The 24,356-nt window shown below is 32.1% G+C and overlaps 1 protein-coding gene across 4 annotated transcripts in view; it reads right to left on the reverse strand.

Moving 5' to 3' along the window:
- Positions 1-1,968: 1,968 nt before the first annotated feature.
- The window catches only part of pdgfrb (platelet-derived growth factor receptor, beta polypeptide), a 49,376-nt gene continuing 26,988 nt past the window's right edge, over positions 1,969-24,356 (reverse strand). For all 4 annotated transcript variants that reach the window (XM_058797541.1, XM_058797540.1, XM_058797542.1 and 1 more), the window contains 17 exons: positions 23,407-23,578; positions 23,200-23,315; positions 22,004-22,127; positions 20,085-20,293; positions 18,736-18,830; positions 18,512-18,644; positions 16,578-16,682; positions 16,385-16,495; positions 16,110-16,266; positions 15,282-15,448; positions 12,108-12,223; positions 10,815-10,937; positions 10,581-10,692; positions 8,411-8,510; positions 8,091-8,196; positions 6,810-7,072; positions 1,969-3,648 (listed from right to left, as the gene is read on the reverse strand). In XM_058797541.1, coding sequence (XP_058653524.1) covers positions 3,531-3,648; positions 6,810-7,072; positions 8,091-8,196; positions 8,411-8,510; positions 10,581-10,692; positions 10,815-10,937; positions 12,108-12,223; positions 15,282-15,448; positions 16,110-16,266; positions 16,385-16,495; positions 16,578-16,682; positions 18,512-18,644; positions 18,736-18,830; positions 20,085-20,293; positions 22,004-22,127; positions 23,200-23,315; positions 23,407-23,578 — 2,327 coding nt within the window. In that variant the 3' untranslated portion in view covers positions 1,969-3,530. The remainder of the gene's footprint in view (positions 3,649-6,809; positions 7,073-8,090; positions 8,197-8,410; positions 8,511-10,580; positions 10,693-10,814; positions 10,938-12,107; positions 12,224-15,281; positions 15,449-16,109; positions 16,267-16,384; positions 16,496-16,577; positions 16,683-18,511; positions 18,645-18,735; positions 18,831-20,084; positions 20,294-22,003; positions 22,128-23,199; positions 23,316-23,406; positions 23,579-24,356) is intronic.

Below are 24,356 nucleotides of genomic sequence, written 5' to 3' on the forward strand. Positions count from 1 at the left end.
GATTAAAAATGTAATTTTTTAAATTTAGTTTTTATTTCCAGTTAGTAATTTTAGTTTTTAATATGAATTTATTTCAGTTATTTAAAAAAAAAAAAAAAAAAATGTTTTTCATCAATATTTATATTTTATTTAATTTTTTGCTTTATTTCAGTAAACAAAAATGTTTTTAATAGTTTTAGTTTCAGTTTAAAAATCAGTTTGTGCTTGAAACAAGAAAAATGGGGTAAGAAAAATCAACAAGATTATTTTTCTTAACCCATGGACAGATCTTTTTTTCTTGATCATTTTTATAAGAAAAAAGAGTTTTACCCGAGTGTCAGCAAATGTCCAAAGATTGAGATGAGAAGATCTTCATCAGAGCTCCTGCTGCGTGTTGATGATCTCTGATCTGAAGCTGAATCTGAGGCTGAACGGGCCTCCAGCGCTCACACTGCTGCCGCCGTGTTGGGTTTTCCGTCTACACCGCGGTACTCAAGTGAAACGAATGTGAACCCTGATCACTGAGACGGCAGGAGTCTCTCCGTGACTTCCTGAACAAAACGCTTCAGTGTTCATTCAGCCCCATGATCAGTGTTTACATGAGAACAACAGGCCATCAACAGCTTCTTTTAATATCACATGAAGAAAGACTCCAGCTGTATTTGCCCATAATTGATTCTGTTCACTTTAAGGCTTTTTCTGTTGCTTTTGTCTGCAGAAGGAAATACATGATTTCCAGTGCACTCACATTAAACTCACATTAATCTCAAAGGACTTCAGTGAGATGTACTGAAATTAGATCTTAATGACAAACAAGGATTTATTTGTCTAAAACATTACAGTATTAGTTTGACAGACAGTTTTTGTTCAATTTAGTATTTTTATATACTATTGTAGTTTTTTATGCATATTTTGAATTAGCTTTATTTATTTATTTTTTTAATTTTTGTCATTTTGATTTGCAATTTTAGTTTTATTTAGTGTTTATATATTTAAAAAATATAATAAATATATATTTTTTATTATTTTAGTTTCAGTTTACAGTAATAACATAATGTTGAGTCATAGGTTAAGATTATTTTTATTTATTTATTTTAGTGCTTCAGCGTAAACCTATTTCAGGTAGCTGCAAGGTAACATTTGTGTATGTATGTGTGTGTATATATCTATATCTATCTATATACATATATATATATATCTAGATATCTATACCTATATATCTATATATATATATATATATATATATATATATATATATATATATATATATATACTGTATATGGGGATGTACATTTTGAACAAGATAATGTGTGAATTCTTCTCATTTTGTTTAACGATCATATTTTTTCATTTAGTACTGGACTGCAGAAGCTACATAAATACTTAACATGTTTCCCAGAAGACAAAATAAGTACAATTTGCCCTGATCATCCAATTAAAAAGTTTACAAGTTCACAAAAGTGAACAACTATCACAAAATATAAAAACAGTCGTGGATCATCCAGGATATGACACATAGTAGATTCAAGGGTATGTAAACTTTTGAATGGCGTCATTTTTATATATTGAGTTATTGTTTTGTGTTGTGGAGTATATGTAAATATATATATACCATATATACCTCTTTATTTTGTTTCAATTATTAACATTTTGCACATTATACAACTGCATATATATATATACACAGCACAACTGTATATATATATATATATACGTATAAAATAATATTTTTTAAAAATAATTTTAGTTTCTAGTAATAACCCTGATGTTGTGTCATGAGTTGCGATAAACCGATAAAAAATGAAAATCATACAGCTCTTGTTAATCTCAATCGTTTCTCAGACAGTAACGACACTAAATTAAGAGCAAACTGAGACTCTTGCTAAAGTGTTTCTGGGGCAAAGTTGATACTGTAGAGCGTAACTAATATCTCCATTAGATCTCCTGAGCCATGAAAGAGCAACCAATGAGCTTTCAACAGACAGATGATTACAGACTTTATCACAGTTTTTATTTTTGATCGTACATAGAATGTGTAAAAGAGCAATGTACAAAATATCTATACAAAAATATACTTGTAAACATACGTAAAGCTTTGGTACCTTAGAATGTGTAATTTTACTATGTGATACATGTACGGAAATGTGCAATTTAATAATATGAATACCTACAGTTAAAATCAAGACAAAACAGATGAAGCCTTTATGAACACCTGTGTTTGGGTATATTAAGTGTTTGCATGAAAATAAAGTTCAATGTAAGTACTTAAACATTGTGTGGATGATATTGAACTAATAATTTGAAGATTAAATTCCTGGGCCGCATGTAAAGTTTAATCTCAGTGTAAGACACCTGCTAAGAGCAGGTTAAATGATCTCGAATATAAAATGCTTTGGATGAAAAACATCAGCTAAATGATATTTTTCTCTTGTACCATGAGTCATTCAGATATACTTTCTAATGTACAGTCATTCAGATATACTGTTAGTATGAAGCACACACTGAACAGCTTGATTCTGTAGCTGCACAAAACATAAAAACATTGTGTTGTGAACGGAAGCTTGTTTCCAACAGAATAAAAAAAAAAAGAAGATAACCGACTTCTATCTCACAGTTGTGACATTTTTACAATTCTGACTTTTTGTCAAAACTGTGTGCTGTAAATTCTGAGGAAAAAAGTTTATAACTTGCATTTTAGTGAGAAAAAAATTTGAATTATGTGATGTAGACTCATAATTGTGAGGAAAAAAGTCAGAATTGTAAGACAAACTTGCAATTGTGAAGAAAACAACTTACAATTGCAAAAGAAAAAAGTCGGAATTGTGAGATACACTTACAATTATCTTTTTTTTTTTTTTTATTCTATGGTGGAAATGAAAAAAAATGATAATAAAAAAAAAAAACTGCGATAAGTAAACTCAGAATTCAGAGAAAAAAATCTAAATTGCAAGAACGCAAGTCAGAATTCTGAGTTTATATGCGTTTCTTTTTTCTCAGAATTGCATGGAAAAAAAGGATTTTGAGATAAAAAGTCGCAATTAATTTCTTTTTTTTTTTTAAATCGGTGATGGAAACGGGCTGTTGTTTCCATTTACAGAATGTAAAAATAGAAAATGAAATCATGTATATAATCATGTATATAATCCATTTGCTTCAGTTATTCATAAACATTAAAGTGCAAGTTTGCTACAAGAATCTTGACAAAAAAAAATTCTAAAGTTAAAATCAAAAGTCACAGACTGCAGTCTGAATATAGAAATGAAATATGCACTTAATTTCAAAGAGCGATTTTAACACAAAAAGTAACCCAATTAATGTACATATCAGCTGATTGTAGCATTGCCTTCTGCAGTTTATAATACTGCATTGTACCACTTTTGTAAGAAAAGAATACAAAAACAAAGAAAAACTGGTCTGGTTCAAGCCTCAACCTTCACAGACGGTCTTTAAGAGCACATGAGGAATTTAGCATATCATTCTGATGCATTTGATAAAAATCTGCACAAAATGTACATCAAAATTACTTGATGATGACAGGAAGCAGGAGTGTGTCACAGGAAGCTCTCCTCCACCTCTGGACATCCAGAATGATCTGGCAGCAGCTCATCGCGCTCGGGTTCGGTGCTCGGGGTTTCCATGGAGACCGTCTCCTCATCAGAACTTAACGAGCTTTAGAAGAGAGATGAAGAACCTTTAACATCACACACACACACACTCTCACACACAGTGTTATGAAGCAGGAGCCGTTAACAATGAGACATTATTTTAAAAAAAAGGGACTTCTGGTTCTTTACTGTAGCAAAGTCAATTTTACATTCATATAGAAGACAAGCTCTTCAAAGAAAAGTTATTAATTCTTCTAATAAACTAAATGTAATATAAAACAAGATGACAAAACAGTATTGAAAATTGTTTGACCAAGTATTGCGTCACACTGTCATTGTCAAACATCAGTGGAACAGATTCGTTGTTAATGTGAAATTATTTGTTACAAATACAATATGCATATTATATTATATTATATTATATTATATTATATTATATTATATTATATTATATTATATTATATTATATATACAGGCAAACAAAATAAAAACATATTGTATTAAATTGATAAATATTCTGATAACTCATCAAATTAATGTTATTTATATTATATATACTTTCCATTTGATCATATTACATAAATATTTATACTATTTATTATAGTATTAACTAATTAATTAATAAATAATAGTAAAAATAAAATAAAAAATACAACTTTTTACAACACTATATAGATATTATATTATAATATATTAGATAGATAGATAGATAGATAGATAGATAGATAGATAGATAGATAGATTTTATAATATACTTATGCTCATGTTGCTTGATCAAATGAATAAATCTAAAATAAATTATATATATATATATATATATATATATATATATATATATATATATATATACATTTTATCATATTAAATGATCATAATTTAGAAATATATTATAAAAAAAACACTGAACACACAACAGATTTATATCATAAATACATATGTTGCCAAATGAATAAATGTAAAATAAATACATGAATAAACCACAGTATAAGTACAGGTGCATCTCAATAAATTAGAATGTCGTGGAAAAGTTCATTTATTTCAGTAATTCAACTTTGTGAATTGTGAAACTCATGTAAATTCAATGCACACAGACTGAAGTAGTTTAAGTCTTTGGTTCTTTTAATTGTGATGATTTTGGCAAACAAATTAGAATATGGTGACATGCCAATCAGCTAATCAACTCAAAACACCTGCAAAGGTTTCCTGAGCTTTCAAAATGGTCTCTCGGTTTGGTTCACTAGGCTACACAATCATGGGGAAGACTGCTGATCTGACAGTTGTCCAGAAGACAATCATTGACACCCTTCACAAGGAGGGTAAGCCACAAACATTCTGTTACGAATCCTGGGCCTGCTCTTCTGTCCGACTGCCGCAAGAGGTCGCCCTGCCATCATATTGACTTTCACACCACACATCACAATGGACTGCATTTCCCATCAGCCATCTCACTAATCACACGCTCACCTGATCACACGCACACAGCTGTATCCAATCAGACACTCTTTATAAGCCTTGGACTTTCTCTCCCTCTTGGCCGAGTATTGTATGCATTATCGCTGCCCTTCAGAGCCTTGTTAGTTTCCCTAGTCTTGCCTAGTCTTCCCTTTTTCGGATTGTGTTTTCCCCTGCCTGGACTCTCGCTTACGTTTTGGATTACCTCTCTTGTCAAGCCCTTTTGATACTGTTCGCCAATCGTCGACCCACACTTGTCTTTGTTCACTCTTTGTCTCGCCCATGTTATACCTGTTTGCCACTGTTTGACCCTGCCTGTTATGACCATGTCTCTGCTCAATAAAAGCTTGCATATGGATCCGCACGTCTCACGTCTCGTCAGTCCCGTAACACATTCATTGCCAAAGAAGCTAGCTGTTCACAGAGTGCTGTATCCAAGCATGTTAACAGAAAGTTGAGTGGAAGAAAAAAGATGCACAACCAACCGAGAGAACCGCAGCCTTATGAGGATTGTCAAGCAAAATCGATTCAAGAATTTGGGTGAACTTCACAAGGAATGGACTGAGGCTGGGGTCAAGGCATCAAGAGCCACCACACACAGACGTGTCAAGGAATTTGGCTACAGTTGTCGTATTCCTCTTGTTAAGCCACTCCTGAACCACAGACAACGTCAGAGGCGTCTGACCTGGGCTAAGGAGAAGAAGAACTGGACTGTTGCCCAGTGGTCCAAAGTCCTCTTTTCAGATGAGAGCAAGTTTTGTATTTCATTTGGAAACCAAGGTCCTAGAGTCTGGAGGAAGGGTGGAGAAGCTCATAGCCCAAGTTGCTTGAAGTCCAGTATTAAGTTTCTACAGTCTGTGACGATTTGGGGTGCAATGTCATCTGCTGGTGTTGGTCCATTGTGTTTTTTGAAAACCGAAGTCACTGCACCCATTTACCAATAAATTTTGGAGCACTTCATGCTTCCTTCTGCTGACCAGCTTTTTAAAGATGCTGATTTCATTTTCCAGCAGGATTTGGCACCTGCCCACACTGCCAAAAGCACCAAAAGTTGGTTAAATGACCATGGTGTTGGTGTGATTGACTGGCCAGCAAACTCACCAGACCTGAACCCCATAGAGAATCTATGGGGTATTGTCAAGAGGAAAATGAGAAACAAGAGACCAAAAAATGCAGATGAGCTGAAGGCCACTGTCAAAGAAACCTGGGCTTCCAGACCACCTCAGCAGTGCCACAAACTGATCACCTCCATGCCACGCTGAATTGAGGCAGTAATTAAAGCAAGAGGAGCCCCTACCAAGTATTGAGTACATATACAGTAAATGAACATACTTTCCAGAAGGCCAACAATTCACTAAAAATGTTTTTTTTTATTGGTCTTATGAAGTATTCTAATTTGTTGAGAGTGAATTGGTGGGTTTTTGTTAAATGTGAGCCAAAATCATCACAATTAAAAGAACCAAAGACTTAAACTACTTCAGTCTGTGTGCATTGAATTTATTTAATACACGAGTTTCACAATTTGAGTTGAATTACTGAAATAAATGAACTTTTCCAAGACATTCTAATTTATTGAGATGCACCTGTATATGCTCTCATTCTCATGTTAAAATTACCCCACTGGCATAGAAGAACAGATTAATCATAATTTTTTTTCAATAAAAAGAGAAGTGATCCCCTGTGTAAGGAAGAGGCGATGGCTCATCTTTCCTTTATCCTCTGTGGTTTCTAATCGTCTGATTTATTTTTGAGCACACAGGAAGTCAGCGCTACCTCGAGGGGATTTCCATCAGCACCGGCCCGTCCTCGGGCTCCTCTTCGGGTTTGGGATCGGGGATGGGGATGATGTATTCGTTGTGCGGAGCGTCGGCGGTCTCTCCGTCGGCCTGCGGGCGCGGGGTCAGGTTTGGGCTCGGATCCGAGGACGGAGACTGAGGAGGGAATGCGTTGGGGAACGGAGACAGGACACGTGGCTTCACACGGGCCACCGCAGGGTGATCGCTCTTCAGAAAGCTGTCGCTGACCTGAGAGTATTTCTGACGAGACACAAGATGATGCCTTAATCTATGCTTTTACTTCGACTCAAATCAGTTTTATACATTTGTAGATATTTCATGACACATTAGCATAATAAAAAGGAACAGTTGTAGTTAAAAAGACTTATTGGCTTGAACTCTCCATAAACCAAACACACACTTCATTTTAATGGTATTAATGGCTGATTCACGTTTAACAAATGACACATTTAATACAATTTTGAAATTGGTTTATAAAAGGTGTTTTTTTGTGCGTGTCTTTTAAATAAAACAGAGCATTTGTGTGTATTATGACTCCCGAATCCCAATCGATTTTTTGATTGGTTAAAGTTAATGGAGAATATTTCGTGTTTTTCTGTGGGTGCTCAGTTGTTTCGGAATTGGTGACTATGCTTGTATCATTGACATACTATTATAGTTTTTGTTAATATTTTAAAGATTGTATTTTTATATTTTCTGTCTTAAATTTAGTTTTAGTAATTTTGTTGTGTTTTTGTCATTTTTATCAGCTTTTTCTAATGTCCAAATAGTTTACTAAATTTTATTTATTAATTTTAGTTTATTTTAATTATTTTAGTACTTTAAGTTAAACTAAACAAAAATGAAAAATATTTGTGTGTCAACTAACTGAAATATTAGTTTTTTAATATTTCATTTAATGTTAGTTTTATTTCAAGTAACATTTTTTTGTAAATAGTTTTACTTAATCCTGGTTGTCACCAGAGAATGACGTTTAGAAAAAAAGTGAAGGAATATTGCAATTACAAATTTCTCTCCAACCTTTACTTTTACAGTTTATTCATATCATAACAGAAGATTTGTTTAAAATGTGTCAATATGTTTCTCATTTGAAAGTTAAAAATCACTCCCATTTGAATGGATAATTCTGCATTTTTGTGCATGTTCCTGAGCAACAATCGTCACCACAGAATTACTGAGAAAAAATATATACCAATTAGAATTTCTTTGCAAATCTGTGCCGTAGTCATGGAAATAAAACAAGCAACATAAAGGAAACCTTTTTATATCCGTCTGACAGCATGTTCCCCATGGTGTGCACCAGAAAGGAGAACTCGGGACGCTTCTCAAACTTCTCATCCCAACATTTCCTCATGACCTCATAACTGCAGAGGAACAAACCCACCAGCATTTACTCCAAATCCGCCCTCATTCATTCTCAAAAGCCACAAGAAATTTGTTTTTTTAAAACAAACCTGCCTGTTACTGATCTTAAGAATTATTTACTGTATGAATATACAACTCAAGCAAGTATGTGCAACAATAAGCATGCCGCCTGTATGTTTCATTCAGGTCAGTAGTAAGCACAGTGAAACATACATGTCGTCGGAGGCGTACGAGGGTTTGGTCATGCGGTATCCTCTCTTCAGAGCGCTGTAAAATAACTCGTTCATGGGCACGTCTGGATACGGGGTTCCTCCTGCAAAAATCAAACACAAAATCACCAATAAACAGCTTTTCATCTGGGAAAAAAAGAATGTGAACGCTTGTGTTTAAAATGAATTGTTTGAAATCTCTTAAAGACAAAAAACAAACATTTAATAGAATTAATAACACTTTAAAATAAGATTTCAGTTGTTCAATTAATTGCATTAGTTAATTACATTAACCCTCTGGCCCTCTTCGTTTAGGAGTCCCACTTCCCTCCTTTGTGGTCAAAAGTGACCGAAGCCCTGGAAAGTAACTTGAGGTTTTTTTCAGGAAAATCAATGTAATATATTTTTGTTCAATAATATTTTTTTATTATTATTTATGATTTTGAGGGAATTTTATGATACTATGCAATATTTATACAATTTTAATGAGCTATTTTCACCAATAGAATTAATATATATTTTTTATTTCTTAATATATATTTTTTAATGCAATATTTCACATTAAAGTAGAGTGAAGGCATTTAAAATCCATTTTTTTTAAATGAGAATTGGGCCATCTGGAGGCATTAAAAAAATAAAAACTTTTGTAATGTTGCGTAACCTCTTGTATTAGCACCCTATATAGATATATATAGAGAGGTTGTTTTTTAGACATCATTTATTCATTTTTTTTAGGTTTTGCTATTAGATGTATATCTAGACATTCTAAAAGACTACTTTTTGTCAAGGTTTAGATATTTTTGGTTAGATAAGTATCAGGTTTTACATTATGATTACAGTCAAACATTAAAATCATGTTAGAAAGGGAACACATAGAAATCATTTTTGTTACTCAGTATTTGATAATTAACAACAAAATAAGGAATAGATAGTGATAATTCAAAACACTTTATACAAACATTTTGTAACTAATTGATATTTTATTTAATGTAATTCAATAAATGTTAACATATTTTCAAAATTTGCTCTGTTGCGGTCTTACCAGTTCATTTCTGTGTATATATATGTATATATGTATTTTTTTGTGTGTTCATATTGCTAATGTGACAAAAGTCACCAAGTGTCATCTCATTCCGATGAAGCTAAGATTTTAAAAATGTCAAAATATAAAATTTTTCGGTCAAAAATGACCGAAGAGGGCCAGATGAACTAACAATAAAAAATACTTCTAAAGTATATTTTAATCTTAGTTAATGTTTATCTCAACTTTTATTACATTGTTAAAATCAAAAGTTGTATCTGTTTTGTTATATTTAATGCTCCTGAGCTAACATGAACTAACAATGAACAGTTGTATCTTTTATTAATGTTAACAAAGATTAATGGAGTTATTTTAGTGTAACTGAGATACTATGATAGTTTTTATTATGATTTTTAATTTGTTTTTATTTATGTTTTAATTTTAAAGTTTAAGTAATTGTGCTTTTTTTGTGTGTGTTTTTATAATATTTTTATTACAATTTTAGTTAAGTTAAACTAAAATATTCCATTTATACAACTCTGGCTGCCCAAAAGTAAAAGTAATTTACATTACATTACATTATTACCAGTGTTATTTTAGTATCGATCATATACTATCAAAGTTTTTTTTTTTTTTTTTTTTTAATAAGATTTAATACTTTCTATATATTTAAACATATTAAAAATGTAGTAATTTTGTTGTGTGTTTTTGTCATTTTTATTGTTATTTTTAATATATATCTATGGTATTTATTAATTTTTATTTATTCATTTGAGTTATTTTAGTACATCAATTGAAACTAAATGAAAATGAGAAATGTTGATAAGAATGAAAAAAGTTTTTCTATTTTATTTTAAGTAACAAAAAAGTTGTGGTTTTAGTTTTAGTTAACTAAAAAAAAAAAAAAAAAAAAAATGATTTATGCATTTAGCAGATGCCTTATCCAAAGTGACTTATAGTGCATTCAATCTATACACGTTTTCAATGCATGCATTCCCGTGAAAATTAAACCCATGCTTGCTCAGAACACACATTTTTGGTAAAACATGCATTATTTAAATATTTTTATTTGGGAGATTAACATTTAATGTTTATTTGCACAATAGCATGAATGCATAGACAGTGTGGAGAAATAATAAGCGAACGGACTGACCCAGAGTGAAAATCTCCCACAGTAAGATACCGTAGGACCAGACATCACTCAGCGTGGTGTACAGGTTATGAAAGATGCTCTCCGGCGCCATCCACTTCAGAGGAAGAAACGTCTGCGGACAAACACACAGTCTCTTCAGTCAGCAATCAGAGTTTGTGTGTTTGATTGAATGTGTTGATTTTATTGTGCATTATTACAGTCGTAGAGACAGTAGAAACCGCCAGATATACGTACGCTGCCTTTGGAGATGTAGTTGTTGTCATGCATGATGTCTCTGGCCAGTCCAAAGTCACAGATCTTGGCCAGTTTGCCCTCACAGATCAAGACGTTTCTTGCTGCCAGATCCCGATGCACACACTGACAGACAGACAGAAAGATGTTTTATTTATTACTTCAAAGATGAAGATTAGTCAGCTTACTAGGGATGCATTTCCCATTTCCGTCAGTAGATGGTGACAGACTCTTTTGGGTGGAAGGTGAGTAATTGGATTAATGTTATAATTTTAGGTCTAATGCTTAGAAATGGCAGGTCAGCAGTTTTACTAGCTATTGCCATTATCTACAGTCAGCACAACACATTCTTCCACTCTTCATTTTATATTGTGTCACAGATTTTATTTTCAGCATTGCAAGCAGCCTAGAAAAACGTGCAACACTACGACTTATCCTGGATTGATATGAAATGAAGATAATACAAATTTGTGGAGACAGACTGTGAAATGCATTGAAATGTTGTAAAGTGTATGAATACATTTATTGTCAAGAAGGTAATTGTTATAAAAATGATTAATGTACTAAATTTAGTTTAAACAATTATTTCTGTGTTCTGTATTTTTACTGTTCTATTTATGTGAATTACACTGTTTTTCTACGTTGTCTAAATGAATCCATTGACTGTACTGCGAAAAAAAAAAAAAAAATATTTTAGTATTTTTGTCTTGTTTTCCAGAAGTAAACATTTGTAAATTAAGATGAATTTGCTTTAAAAGCAAAATGCTTTATTAATATCAATTTTATTTATTTATTTTTTCTTAAAATGAAGTGTAAATGGGGCATAAAAACAGACTTAATTCAAAAGGAAAACAAGTTTATTTTTCTAAGCCCAATATCAGATATTTGTTCTTGTTTTAATCATAAACTCACTTCATTTAAGTCTTAATATAGCAAATAATTTTGTGTCTCAAGTAAATTATTTAATAATGTTTGGAAATTTGTACTGAAAACAAAAACAAGATAGAAATACCGAGGAAGAACAAAATTTTTTTCCAGTTTAAATATTTCAATAATGACATTCTCGCATACACTTCCTGTATATGTGTGTGTTTAGTTTTACCTCAGAGACAAAACTGTCACCAGAGGAAACAAAAGCGCTTTTAGTGGACATCTTAGATAAAGATTTAGGGTCCGAGTTTGTCTGTAGGCTTAATATTAAACAACAGAAGTCTATGATATGTGCTCATTTAGATGTGTGTGTGTGTGTGTGTGTGTGTGTGTGTGTGTGTGTGTGTGTGTGTGTCAGACACTCACATTCTTTGAGGCCAGGAACTCCATGCCTTTGGCCACCTGATAACTGAAACCCACAAGATCAGTGTAGCTGAGAACCGGAGAATCACTGATGACCAGAGACCGATCCACTCTGTGACCTGTGATAAACACACTCATTTGATCTGATTACAAACATAAAATACATGCAGTGCCATGTATTATTATTATAAAGTTCTAATAATTTTGAGTTTATGTATAAAGCTATGACAAATACTATATCAGTCAATGGGGTCCAAAAAAATCATCTTAATTCAAAAGGAAAAAAAGTTTATTTTTGTTAACACATTGAAATTTTATTCCTGTTTTAAGCATCAAGTCACGTAATATTTTAATATTTTGAATTAGATTTTTAATTTTTTTATTTTAGTTATATAATTTTGTTTATAATTTAGTTATATAGTTTTTTTCTTTTTCATTTTAATAGTTTTTATATATCTCTATAGCATTTATTATTTTTTTTATTTTTTAGTTGTAGTTATTTCAGTACATCAACTTAAAATGAAAATGAGAAATGTTGTTTTAGCAACTAGCTAAAATAAAATAGGTTTCAGATTTTATATTACATTTAATACAGTTTTTATATTTTATTTCAGATTACTTTTATTATATATATATATATATATATATATATATATATATATATATATACATACATATACATCTCAAAATGACTGAAGATTCATGAATTTATGCTTAGAACATGAACAATTATATCTGCCAAATTAATACTAATGCAACAAGAAAACAAGTATATTTTTGTAATACCATGGACAGATTTTTTTTCCCTTTTTTAAGCATAAACCCAGTTAATTTTTTTTCACAAGATTTTAATATTTTTATGTTAATATTTTGAATAAGATTTTATTTCTGTCATTAAATTAAGTTAAAGTTTCAGTAATTTTGTTGTCTGTTTTTGTCACTTTAATTTTTTTAAATATATCTCTATAGTATTTATTAACTTTTGATTAATTTAATGATTAATTTCAGTTATTTTATCACTTTAACTAAAACAAGATTTAATGTGTCATTTTGTGTAATTCAAATGTATGTCATTTTGCTTCTTAAGTGACTATATCATGATTTAAGAATAAATAGATATTTCTACAGGAAAAAGTCAAAAGTACTAAGCAATAAAATATTTTTTGCAGTGATACTGTACTGTTTTATGAGGGTTTTCTAAGGTCGAGAGAAGCTAAATTCACCCTGACATCCTCTCAGCTTAAATTAAAACACGTCTCAAACAATAAATAAATACAAAATTAAACAATGAGACTTTTTAGTCATAATATTTAAATCATGCAGAAACCTCAAGTGTTTCATGAATTTCAAGGCACATCCTGTCAGAGGAGGAAGTGAAACTTTAATGAGCATCGGCTATGAAAGAGATCTCTATGACACACAGACGGCGTCTGTGCTCAACCTGAAGACCTTCACAACAACACAGGGCCAAAGATCACACAGCGAGGCATGATGGGAGCTTTAGTAAAAAAGTTTAGAGAAGCTTCCAGTACTTCTGCACAACAAGACGAGACTTACAGTCTTACAATTGCTTTCAGCTTCCTCTGAATCACCACAATATCACAATATTAAAATGAATATAAATTTAAATAAGGACTGTTTGATCATAATAACAATTTCATGTGATTAATCAATTATATGCAAATTCATGTAGATAAACCAGGTGTAGCAGTGCTGATAATAAACCCTGTGACAGTCATTTCAGCAAATGAATGTTTGAAATTTTGAAAAAAAACTGCTTATTGTGATTAAATTATAAAATATATAAAACTGTGCATTTTTAATTGCATTGCATTTTTAATAATATATTTAATTCATAATTTTATATAGGTGACTAAGGTTTTCAGGGTGGTTGCTATAGGTTATTCTAAGATGTTCTGAAAATGTTAATTGTGATTATTATTATTAATAAATGCAATGCAATTAATATATATCATTTATATTTTAAATTAACATTTTTTTTCTTAAATGATTGTTTACTGATTATTATCAATGTTGAAAACAGTTCATATTTCAGGATTCTTTGAAAAATAGAAAACTCAAAACAACAGCATTTATTTAAAATTGATTTAAAATAGAAATCTTTTGTAACTTTATAAATGACTGCACTGTCACTTTTGATCAATTTAACGCGTCCTTGAGGAATAAAAGTATTAATTTCTTACTGACCCAAAACTTTTGAATGGTTATCTATCAGTTTCCACAAAAAAAAAACAAAAAAAAACTGTTTTCAGCATTGATTATAATCAGAAATGTTTCTTATAATTGTTTATTGTGATTATTATTAATAATGAATGCAATGCAATTTATATATTTTATAATGGTAACACTTTACAATAAGGTGTCATTTGTTAACATGAGTTAATGTATTAACTAACATGAACAAACAATGAACAATGCATTTATTACACTATTTATTAATCTTTGTTAATGTTAGTTAATGAAAATACAGTTGTTCATTGTTTATTCATGTTAGTTCACAGTGCATTAACTAATGTTAACAAGCACAACTTATGATTTTAATAATGCATTAGTAAATGCTGAAATTAACATTAACTAAGATTAATAAATGCTGTAGAAGTATTGTTCATTCTTAGTTCATGTTTACTAATGTTGTTAACTAATGTTAACTAATGAACCTTATTGTAAAGTGTTACCTTTATAATTTATATCTTAAACTTATATATATTTTACATATATTATACATATATTTTTTCTGAAATTGTTTATTGTGACTATTATTAATAATAAATGAAATAAAAAGCACAGTTTTATATATTTTACATAAATTATTAAATTATAAAATAGCATAAAAGAGATTTGCACTTTTAATTGCATTGCATTTTTAATATATTTAATTTATGATTGCATAATGTTATATAGGTGTTTATATAGGGATTTTTTTAAATAACTGTGTATTTGATTATTATTATTATTATTAATGAATGCAATGAACAATTTTATATGTTTTATAATTAATATTTTTAATTTATATATATATATATATAGATAGATATTTAAGGTTTTCTGTTCTAAGAAGTCTGATTAAATGTGGTAAAATCACAGTAACGCAGAGCTTTGAGAGGCTTGTAGCTGTAGTTGATCTGAAGGTCAGCAGACAGCGGGTTGAGTATGTACCTTGCTCCTGGTAGATGTCTTGTTGGTAAGGAGACTCATAGGGCGATGGCTGGATATCTGCGTACTTGATGGTGTCCGTGAGCTCCTGCATCGGCACGTATTCGGTCTGCTCGTCTTTGGTCATGTCCATATATCCTCCATCACACTCGCTGCCGAACGACACGTATCTGCAGAACACAGATATATGACCTGATTACATTGGCTTCCTTCATCACATGCTACAGTTGAGCATTATTGATATTTACCATAGTATTTCATGGTCATTTTAAACATACACTACCGGTAAAAACTTAATGTTTAAGATTTGTCTTTTCTGCTCAACCTTTTTGCATTTATTTAATGAAACATACAGTAAAAACAGTTACAATTATTATTAATTACATAGATGTTTTCTATGCGAATATATTTTAATATGTAATTTATTATTGTGATGCAAAGCTAAATTTTCAGCATCATTTCTCCAGTCGTCAGTGCCATTCGCATTTTTTTTTCCATTGTCCAATCGAATGAAGGGAGAGGTGGGCCTTCCACTGTGGTGACGAAAGTTTACCGTTGCTTAGAAAGTCCGGAGACTGCAATGATGGAGGAGAAACTTGTGGTGTCTGTCGCGGGTTACCCGGAGCTGTATTTTTAAAGGTTTCTGCTAATATGACAGTTTACTTAACAGCAAAAACCAAAGATTTTAGAGCACTCGCACTATAATCCTTTGATTAGACTGACAGGACAACTGATTTGGTGGTTGCCTAGCAACATAAAAAATCCAGCGCATTGGGCAGTGCGGTGCGTCTTGCATTTTCAGACCTAAAAAACGCGTTCAGTGTGCCTTACTCTTTCCCAGTCGGCACATCGCTGTCATTACAGATCTGGCTGCCGTTGGCGATATGGTTCTTGTCAGCGTGGTACTGGAGGAAGCTGTGCTTGTTCCTGTGCAGATAGTCAACCAGATCTCCATAGCGGCAGTATTCTGTCACCAGATACAGCGGACCTGCAGAGCAATTAAACAAATACACAATATACAACAAACCTAAAAAAAGAACACATCAAAATGATGTGACTGATCTAAGCAGCTTTAAACGTCTAGTTAGACTGCTTAACCCCCTCACCGTGTTTGGTACAGGCGCCCAACAGGTTGACGATGTTGATGTGAGGACCCAGATGACTCATGATCTTGAGTTCAGACATCAGAGCTTGAGTCTCGCTCCTCCGAGCCGTCGCTGCAGTGAGCAGACAACATGATTAACTACAACTATCAATCACACTCACATACGTGTGTGTAACCAAGTGTCTCACACGCACATTTCAGCATTTTCACTGCCACTTTAGTGGAGGATTGGGAACGGCCGAGACCGTACGCCGTCGCCTCAACAACACGCCCAAACGCTCCAGATCCCAGCGTCCGACCTGAAGATACACACACATTTCAGTACAGAAACACATGGACACAGGTGTTTTAAGCTTTTGCTAGGCAGCTGCTAAATAGTTGTTAAAGGAGACCTATTATGGCCCTTTTTACAAGATGTAATATAAGTCTCAGGTGTCCCCAGAATGCATCTGTGAGGTTAAGCTCAGAATACCCCACAGATCATTTATTATATCATTTTGAAAATGCCTATTTTGAGTAGAAGCATAAACACGCTGGTTTCATGAATGTCTCTTTAAATGCAAATGAGCTGCTGCTCCCCGCCCCCTTTTCCAGATAAGGGCTGTGCCTTACAGCTTGTATCTTTGATATTTTGCTAAAAAACATCTGTTTCAGTGTTGCCAAATTGGGTTACTTTAACAATGTTGCCGCGGGTTGAAGCAACCCTAATAACGTCATATTTCGCTCCTGTAATGCAAATTTACCAGGGGAACCCCAACCAAAAAAGGTGTATTTTATCCTCCGGAACGTGATTTTTAATGGGGGACCCCCCTTGAAACGCGATTGGGCTACTTTTGGGCTAGTTTTGAGTAGCAATTGGGCAGGTTTGTTGTGAAAACCTGGCAACCCTGATCTGTTTGGTTTTGAGTATCATGTGTATCGTGCTGAAACCACGCGTTTTAAAGCCATATCAGTTTGAACTTCTGATGTATGGTTTTCTGAGCACACACATCTGAAGCACGCACACAGAAAGCCGCTATCACATGGCATGTGAGTAATAAACTAAGTTCTCTTTCATGTCTTATTACGCTTAAACTGTCAAATACACACAAGTTTATGTTAAAAACACATGAACATACAAAAACAGTTGGTTATGTCTGTGAAGGTAAACAGCTGGGAAAGAAATCGCATATGTGACCCTGGACCACAAAACCAGTCTTAAGTCGCTGGGGTGTATTTGTAGCAATAGCCAACAATACATTGTATGGGTCAAAATTATCGATTTTTCTGTTATGCCAAAAATCATTAGGACCATGAAGTTCCATGAAGATATTTTGTACATTTCCTACTGTAAATGTATCAAAACTTAATTTTTGATTAGTAATATGTATTGCTAAGGACTTAATTTGGACAACTTTAAAGGCGATTTTCTCAATATTTAGATTTTTTTGCACCCTCAGATTCCAGATCTTCAATTAGTTGTATCTCGGCCAAATATTGTTCGATCCTAACAAACCATACATCAATGGAAAGTTTATTTATTCAGCTTTAATCTGATGTATAAATCTCAATTTCAATAAATTGACCCTTATGACTGGTTTTGTGGTCACATATTTATATTAGATCTGTGTGGCAGTAGTGTAATATACAGTAAATAAATCAATAAATCCACTGATCTCTTGTCTCCTCTGAGGCTGGGACTCTAAATAGTGTTCTGTGCTCGTCAGTGCAGCCAAAGACAGAACAGTTAGCATGCTTTGCTCGAGCTTTCGCCATGGCGTTAGAACTAGTACACTACTCTCTTGCGAAAACACAATGCCGGTGCCGTGGGTGGAAATTTGCAGATTAAGGGGAGGTAATATTATAATAAAATCCTCTTTCTACGTCACGGGGGAGTGAAATCTGAGCGGTTCGTTTTTTCACATGCTTGCAGAGAAAGGCTTACCAAAAAAAATTTACTGGGTTGTTCTTTTCACATTTTCTGTGTTGATAGATGCACCGCGGACCCGTTAATAGCACTTAAACATGGAAAAAGTCAGATTTTCATAATATGTCACCTTTAAGATAATCTAGTATTTTTCACAGGAAAAGCTTCTATCTGGGTGTTTAGAAAAGACTCTAGGCTATAGTAAGTGTGCCCCGCTCTCACCCAGCACCAGACTGTCCCGCGGCATCTCCCAGGCCAGGTCATAGGGCAGGTGAATGGGGTCGACGTAGATGTACTCGTGTCCATCCAAACTGACCGATTCAATCACCTTCCACCTGATTTCATAGCGCGGCTTCTGCAGGGAAAACAACATGGAGTTCCTGTTCAGTAATGTTAAATCTAAATGCTGAGTCTCAGACAGACAGACAGGATGTGAGGTCACTGACCTTCCTCCACACAGCGATGAGGATGATGATGGAGATGATGGCGATGACCACCAGCGCTAAGACTGCGGCCAGAATGGCCACCTGAGAAAAAAACGCTGGACAGAAAACACAGCTTTTATCAACTCAAAATCTTCATTAAAACACATTAAATACTGATTCTCACAGCTGAAGCGTCATTTTCAATGAATAAATTATAAATTAATTAGGGATGCTTAAAGGGGCACCAAGTAATTTTTTTTAATAAAAAGAAAAAATAGATTTATTTACTATGAAATTATTTTTGTTAAATTAAGCTACATTTTTGTATTTTCAATTACTGTACTTGTCAGATGTTACATGTCATATGTCAGTTTAATTATAAATAAAGTAAAATAAATAAAATATAAAATAAATATAATTTAATTTAATACAATTTTTGTGTGTATTTTCTATCTCTTGCACTGTAAGAAAAAAAAAATGTTGAGCCAACTTACAATTTTAAGGCAACCAGCTTCAGCAGATTTTTGAGTTTGCTCAACTTATTTTTGTGGTAGATTCTCAAATTTTTGTTGTATAAACTTAAAACGACAAGTTGAGAAAACTCAAAAATCTGCTGAAGCTGGTTGCCTTAAAATTTTAAGTTGGCTCAACTTTTTATTTTACAGTGCTATAAATATCATATCACTTTTATAGCATATCACTTCTATGCTATAAATAATAAATAAAAATAAAATAAAATAAATTCCATTTTTACATTTTCAATCACATTTTCAGTCACATAGAGACGTTTCACTATCCAATCAATCAATAAATGGGAAACAAGTATTTTTTAAATAAAAAAAAATAAATAAATTGATGTTACATTGTTTATTTATAATAAAACAAATCAAAACAAAATAAAATAAAATGAAAAAAAGACTGGATAGGTTTCACTATTTAATCATGTCCAGTGCTACTTTTTTCTCATTGAATATCCATTTTACATTAAAATATGTAAAGTTATTAAAGTAAAACGGGACAAGACAGAAGGCTCATATTGACTTTATATTAAGGCGGCCCAGCTCATATATAAGACTGTGGCCTCATACAGAGTCAATAAGAAGCGTTTCCCGCAGCTTTGGCAGGTGTTTGTGTTTCTGGTTTTTCTCACGGCTGAACCAGTATCAGGTTCTCAATGAGCTCAACGGGTTTCACGCCACATTCACGGCATTAATGAAAGCAGTCCTGGAGGATCATGGCATTACAGCCAAAGTCACTCTGTGTTTGATCTCCACGGGTGCTGCTCCATTCAGCAGATCCTCATTTCACACATTCACAAAGAGGCTTTAACACCCTCCCGACACACACACACACACACACACGATACTCACTGCTGTTGACCAATCTGATGTCTCGGGCTCGAGCGCCTCTCTCGTTCTGGGCCTCGCAGCGGATGGTGAGCAGCTGCGGCCGCAGAAGAGTCACCTGACTGTGCACCTGGTGAATCTTGCGTGTGATGTTGTAGCTAACGTTAGTCTGGATGCTGACTTTCTCAGGATCCTCCACTAGGGGGCTCCACGCCACACTTCTGTTACTGCACCTGATGACACCAGACAGGAATACTAGTGTACTGATTACTGCATACTGTACAGTATGTACTGCACGCTACCTACTTAAGAAAAAAAAATAATAATAAAATAAATAATATATATATATATATATATATATATATATATATGACCCTGGACACAAAACCAGTCATAAGGGTCTGGTCTGAGATTTATACATCATCCGAAAGCTGAATAAATAAGCTTTCCATTGATACAACTATTTGAAAATCTGGAATTTGAGGGTGCAAAAAAAATCTAAATACTGAGAAAATCGCTTTTAAATTTGTCCAAATTAAGTTCTTAGCAATGCATATTACTAATCAAAAATTAAGTTTTGATATTTACTGTAGGAAATTTACAAAATATCTTCATGGAACATGATATTTACTTAATGTCCTAATGATTTTTGGCATAAAAGAAATCATATTTCATTAAACTAATTAAATATTAAATTAAATTAAATTAAATTAACCTATTAACATAATAAATAAAGTAAAATTTATATGTAATTTATTATTTAATTAGGTTAACTTTTAATTATTTATTTAATAATTAATTTGACTTAATGACATTTAATATTTTAATAGTTAGATTTTTTTTCAATTTTAATATTTTAGTTAATTACATTAATTAATCACATTAAATAATAAATTAAACAAACTAAATATTAAACAAAGGTAAATAGATTATGCACAAATTAAACATAAGTACATAAATTACCGTTTTGTCCAGTTTTTTTGTGAGAAATATTTATTGTTACATTACATTTTACATTCAGTATATGCTTATATATATTATATAATATACTGTATATGCTAATATATATATATACATACATACATAAATACAATAAAATAAAATATTTATTTTATTGGATTCTACATCTTAGCAAATAATTAAAAATGAAACAAAGGTAAATAAATTATCCAAAAATTAAATAGAAATTAAATATAAGTAAATAAATAAACAAATAAATAAATACATATATATAGCAAATATGGATATAACAAATATAGTAGGTCATCTGGTAATGTGTGTACATTTTGTGTATACAATGGTTACATACTGCAAATACTGAGTATTATGCCATGCCATTATAAATCTACACAAACACATCAAAATTTAAATCTGAATATATAATATGCACTTTTATAAAAAGCATTTGGCAAGACCATTTACAAACCAGAACAAGCAATATATACAATAATATACATGCATTATATATGTTAATTCTGCGCTCATAAGTGTGCTGCACCCATGAAGGAAGTGTGCTGTGACAGGAGAGGTGTGCACTAATGGCTGTTACAGCATGTGTGCTATATATTATTCATACAGAAGTATTTCTGTGCAGCTCTTCGCTGTTTTAATCAGCATGTGCGCAGCGTTTGGATGATGGACAGACCCAACCTGATCGACAGTCTGCCTTCATTACGCTGATGTGTGTGTTTATGTAATGCTTTCTGAGTGCTGTGCAAACTCATCAGCTTTATATTTACTCATCTCGCAAACAGCTCGTATTAAATATGAATGAGAGTCATTAAAGGGGAAATATCTTCAAAATGTTGGCTGATAATCCAGTATCACATCTCGTATGCTAAACACGGTATGTGCTGCTCACCTTAGTGGAAGCCTAACAAATACACAGATTCATATAAGATGCATTTGCGATGAAGATGATGATGATGAAGGTGTGTCATTACTTGAGCATGCTGTCACAGCTGAACCACTGAATGCTGGGAGACGGCACTCCCTCCGCCACACAGGTGACCGCGTGCTTCTTACCCGGCAGCTGATGGTCAGAGAGTTCAGTTATCTGAGGAGGAACTACAGAGACAGGAAGTGACATCATTCAACAACAATAACGCAGACAAAACCTCACAGAATAAATGAGAAAATAACTGATCAAGAAGCTTCAAGGTGAACAGTCATTTTTAAATGCAACAGGAATGAGTAATATATTTGTTTATTAATTAAATATTAATTAAACAAATTAAATATTGAATTAAATGTTAAGTTAATTTAACAGAGTTAACTATTAAATTACATTTAGTTAAACTGAATTAAATATTGAATTAAACAATAAAATTAAACAAATTAAGTATAAAATGACATATTTAAATATATAAAATGAATTAAATTATATGTTAAATACTAAATTAAACTATTAAAATATTAATTAAATTAATTATCATATAAATACATGAAAAATTAGGTTAAACTAATTAAATATTAAATTACATATGTAATTAAATTAAACAAATTACAAATATTTTGTTACATTTTAATTACATTATTTAATTTAAACAAAATAAATATTAAATAAACTGTACAAATATTACATTAAGTAAAATTTATTATCAAATAAATTCATTGAAATTAAATTGTTAGATTTTAATTACATTAAACAAACGACATATTAACATAAAATCAATCATTTAAATATTAAATAAAGTAAAATTAATTATCAAATAAATAGAAATAAATTAAAATGTAATTCAACTAATTAAATATTACATTACATATTTAATTAAATTAAACAAACTAAATATTTTGTTAAACATTTAATTACACTAAATTAACTAATTAAGTATTAAATTAAATATTAGAATAAAGTAAACACTTAACATGAAGTAAAATTAATTATAAAAATAAATTACAGTTTTAATTAAACTATTTAAATATTAAATTACATATGTAATTCAATTTAACAAAATTTGGTTAAATATTAAATTACATTAAATTAAACATTTTAAACATTTAAAATAAAATTCAATTCAATTTAACGAATGGTTTCACAGTAATCCCAGCAGCTGGTGTTATTCTTGGTCCAGACCTAAACGGGTGTCTGTTTTCAGGAAATGGGGGTGGTGTGTAAATAGATGTCAAACTGTCTCACCTTTCACCTCTAGGTCAAAGGTCATCTCTTTAAAGTCATCTTGGTTTTGGACACTGACGGTGTAGAGACCCATCTGCTCCAGTCGGATCCTGACCAGGGTCAGTGTGCTGACAAACCTGCAGCAGATCCGGAGCACACAGAGTCTGAGATCCCGTGGAGAGGTTGAGTGTTGTTTAACAGAAGGGGGTGTGTTGAGAGCATCATTACCGGGTCTCGTGTTCCTGTCTGGTGCTGTGTCCTCTGATAACAGCGCCGTCTTTAGTCCACTGGACGCTGGGTTTGGGATATGCCTCCATCTCCACCTTCAGCTCCACGTTTTCTCCGAGATGCGCCGAGACGTTCCTGTCCAGATGTGAAGAAAGAGCCACGAACCCTTTCTCTACAGACAGACAGACGAGAATATTGTTAATACAAATGATCAGGATGAGTTACACTGAAGTTTAATACTAACTATGACCAACAGTAGTAATAATTCTTGTCAATATGGACGACTTATTATTATATATACATTATTGTTCAAAAGTTTGGGATGAGCCATACTCTTTTTTTAAGAAAAGTACATTTTTATTCAGCAAGGATGCATTAAATTGATTCAAAGTGACAGTACAACATTTATAATGTTACAAAAAATTTAGATTTCAAATAAATGCTGTTCTTTTGAACTTTCAATTCATCAAAGAATCCTGAAAAATAAAATGTTTCTACAAAAGTATGAAGCAGCACAACTGTTTTCAACATTGATAATAATCGGAAATGTTTCTTGAGCAGCAAAACAGCATATTAGAATGATTTCTGACAGATCATGTGACACTGAAGACTGGAGTAATGATGCTGAAAATACAGCTTTGATCACAGGAGAAAATTACATGTTACAATATATTAACATAGAAAACAGCTACTTTAAATAATAATAAGATTTGACATTTTGTTACTTTTACTGTATTGTTAAATCAAATAAGTGCAGCCTCTATGAGCATAAAACACTTTAAAAGCATTAAAAATCTCACCGACCCTAAACTTTTGAAAGCTAGTGTATCAAATTATGACATCTTATAAGCAGGACAGAGTGAGTTTTGCTTGCTCATCTTTCTACATAATCTATTTAATATTCCATAAGTGAGCTCTCGTAATCGAAACGTTCAGGTGCTAAAAGCACT

This window comes from Onychostoma macrolepis, chromosome 14, assembly GCF_012432095.1.
Source record: "Onychostoma macrolepis isolate SWU-2019 chromosome 14, ASM1243209v1, whole genome shotgun sequence".
NCBI classification, from domain to species: Eukaryota; Metazoa; Chordata; class Actinopteri; order Cypriniformes; family Cyprinidae; genus Onychostoma; species Onychostoma macrolepis.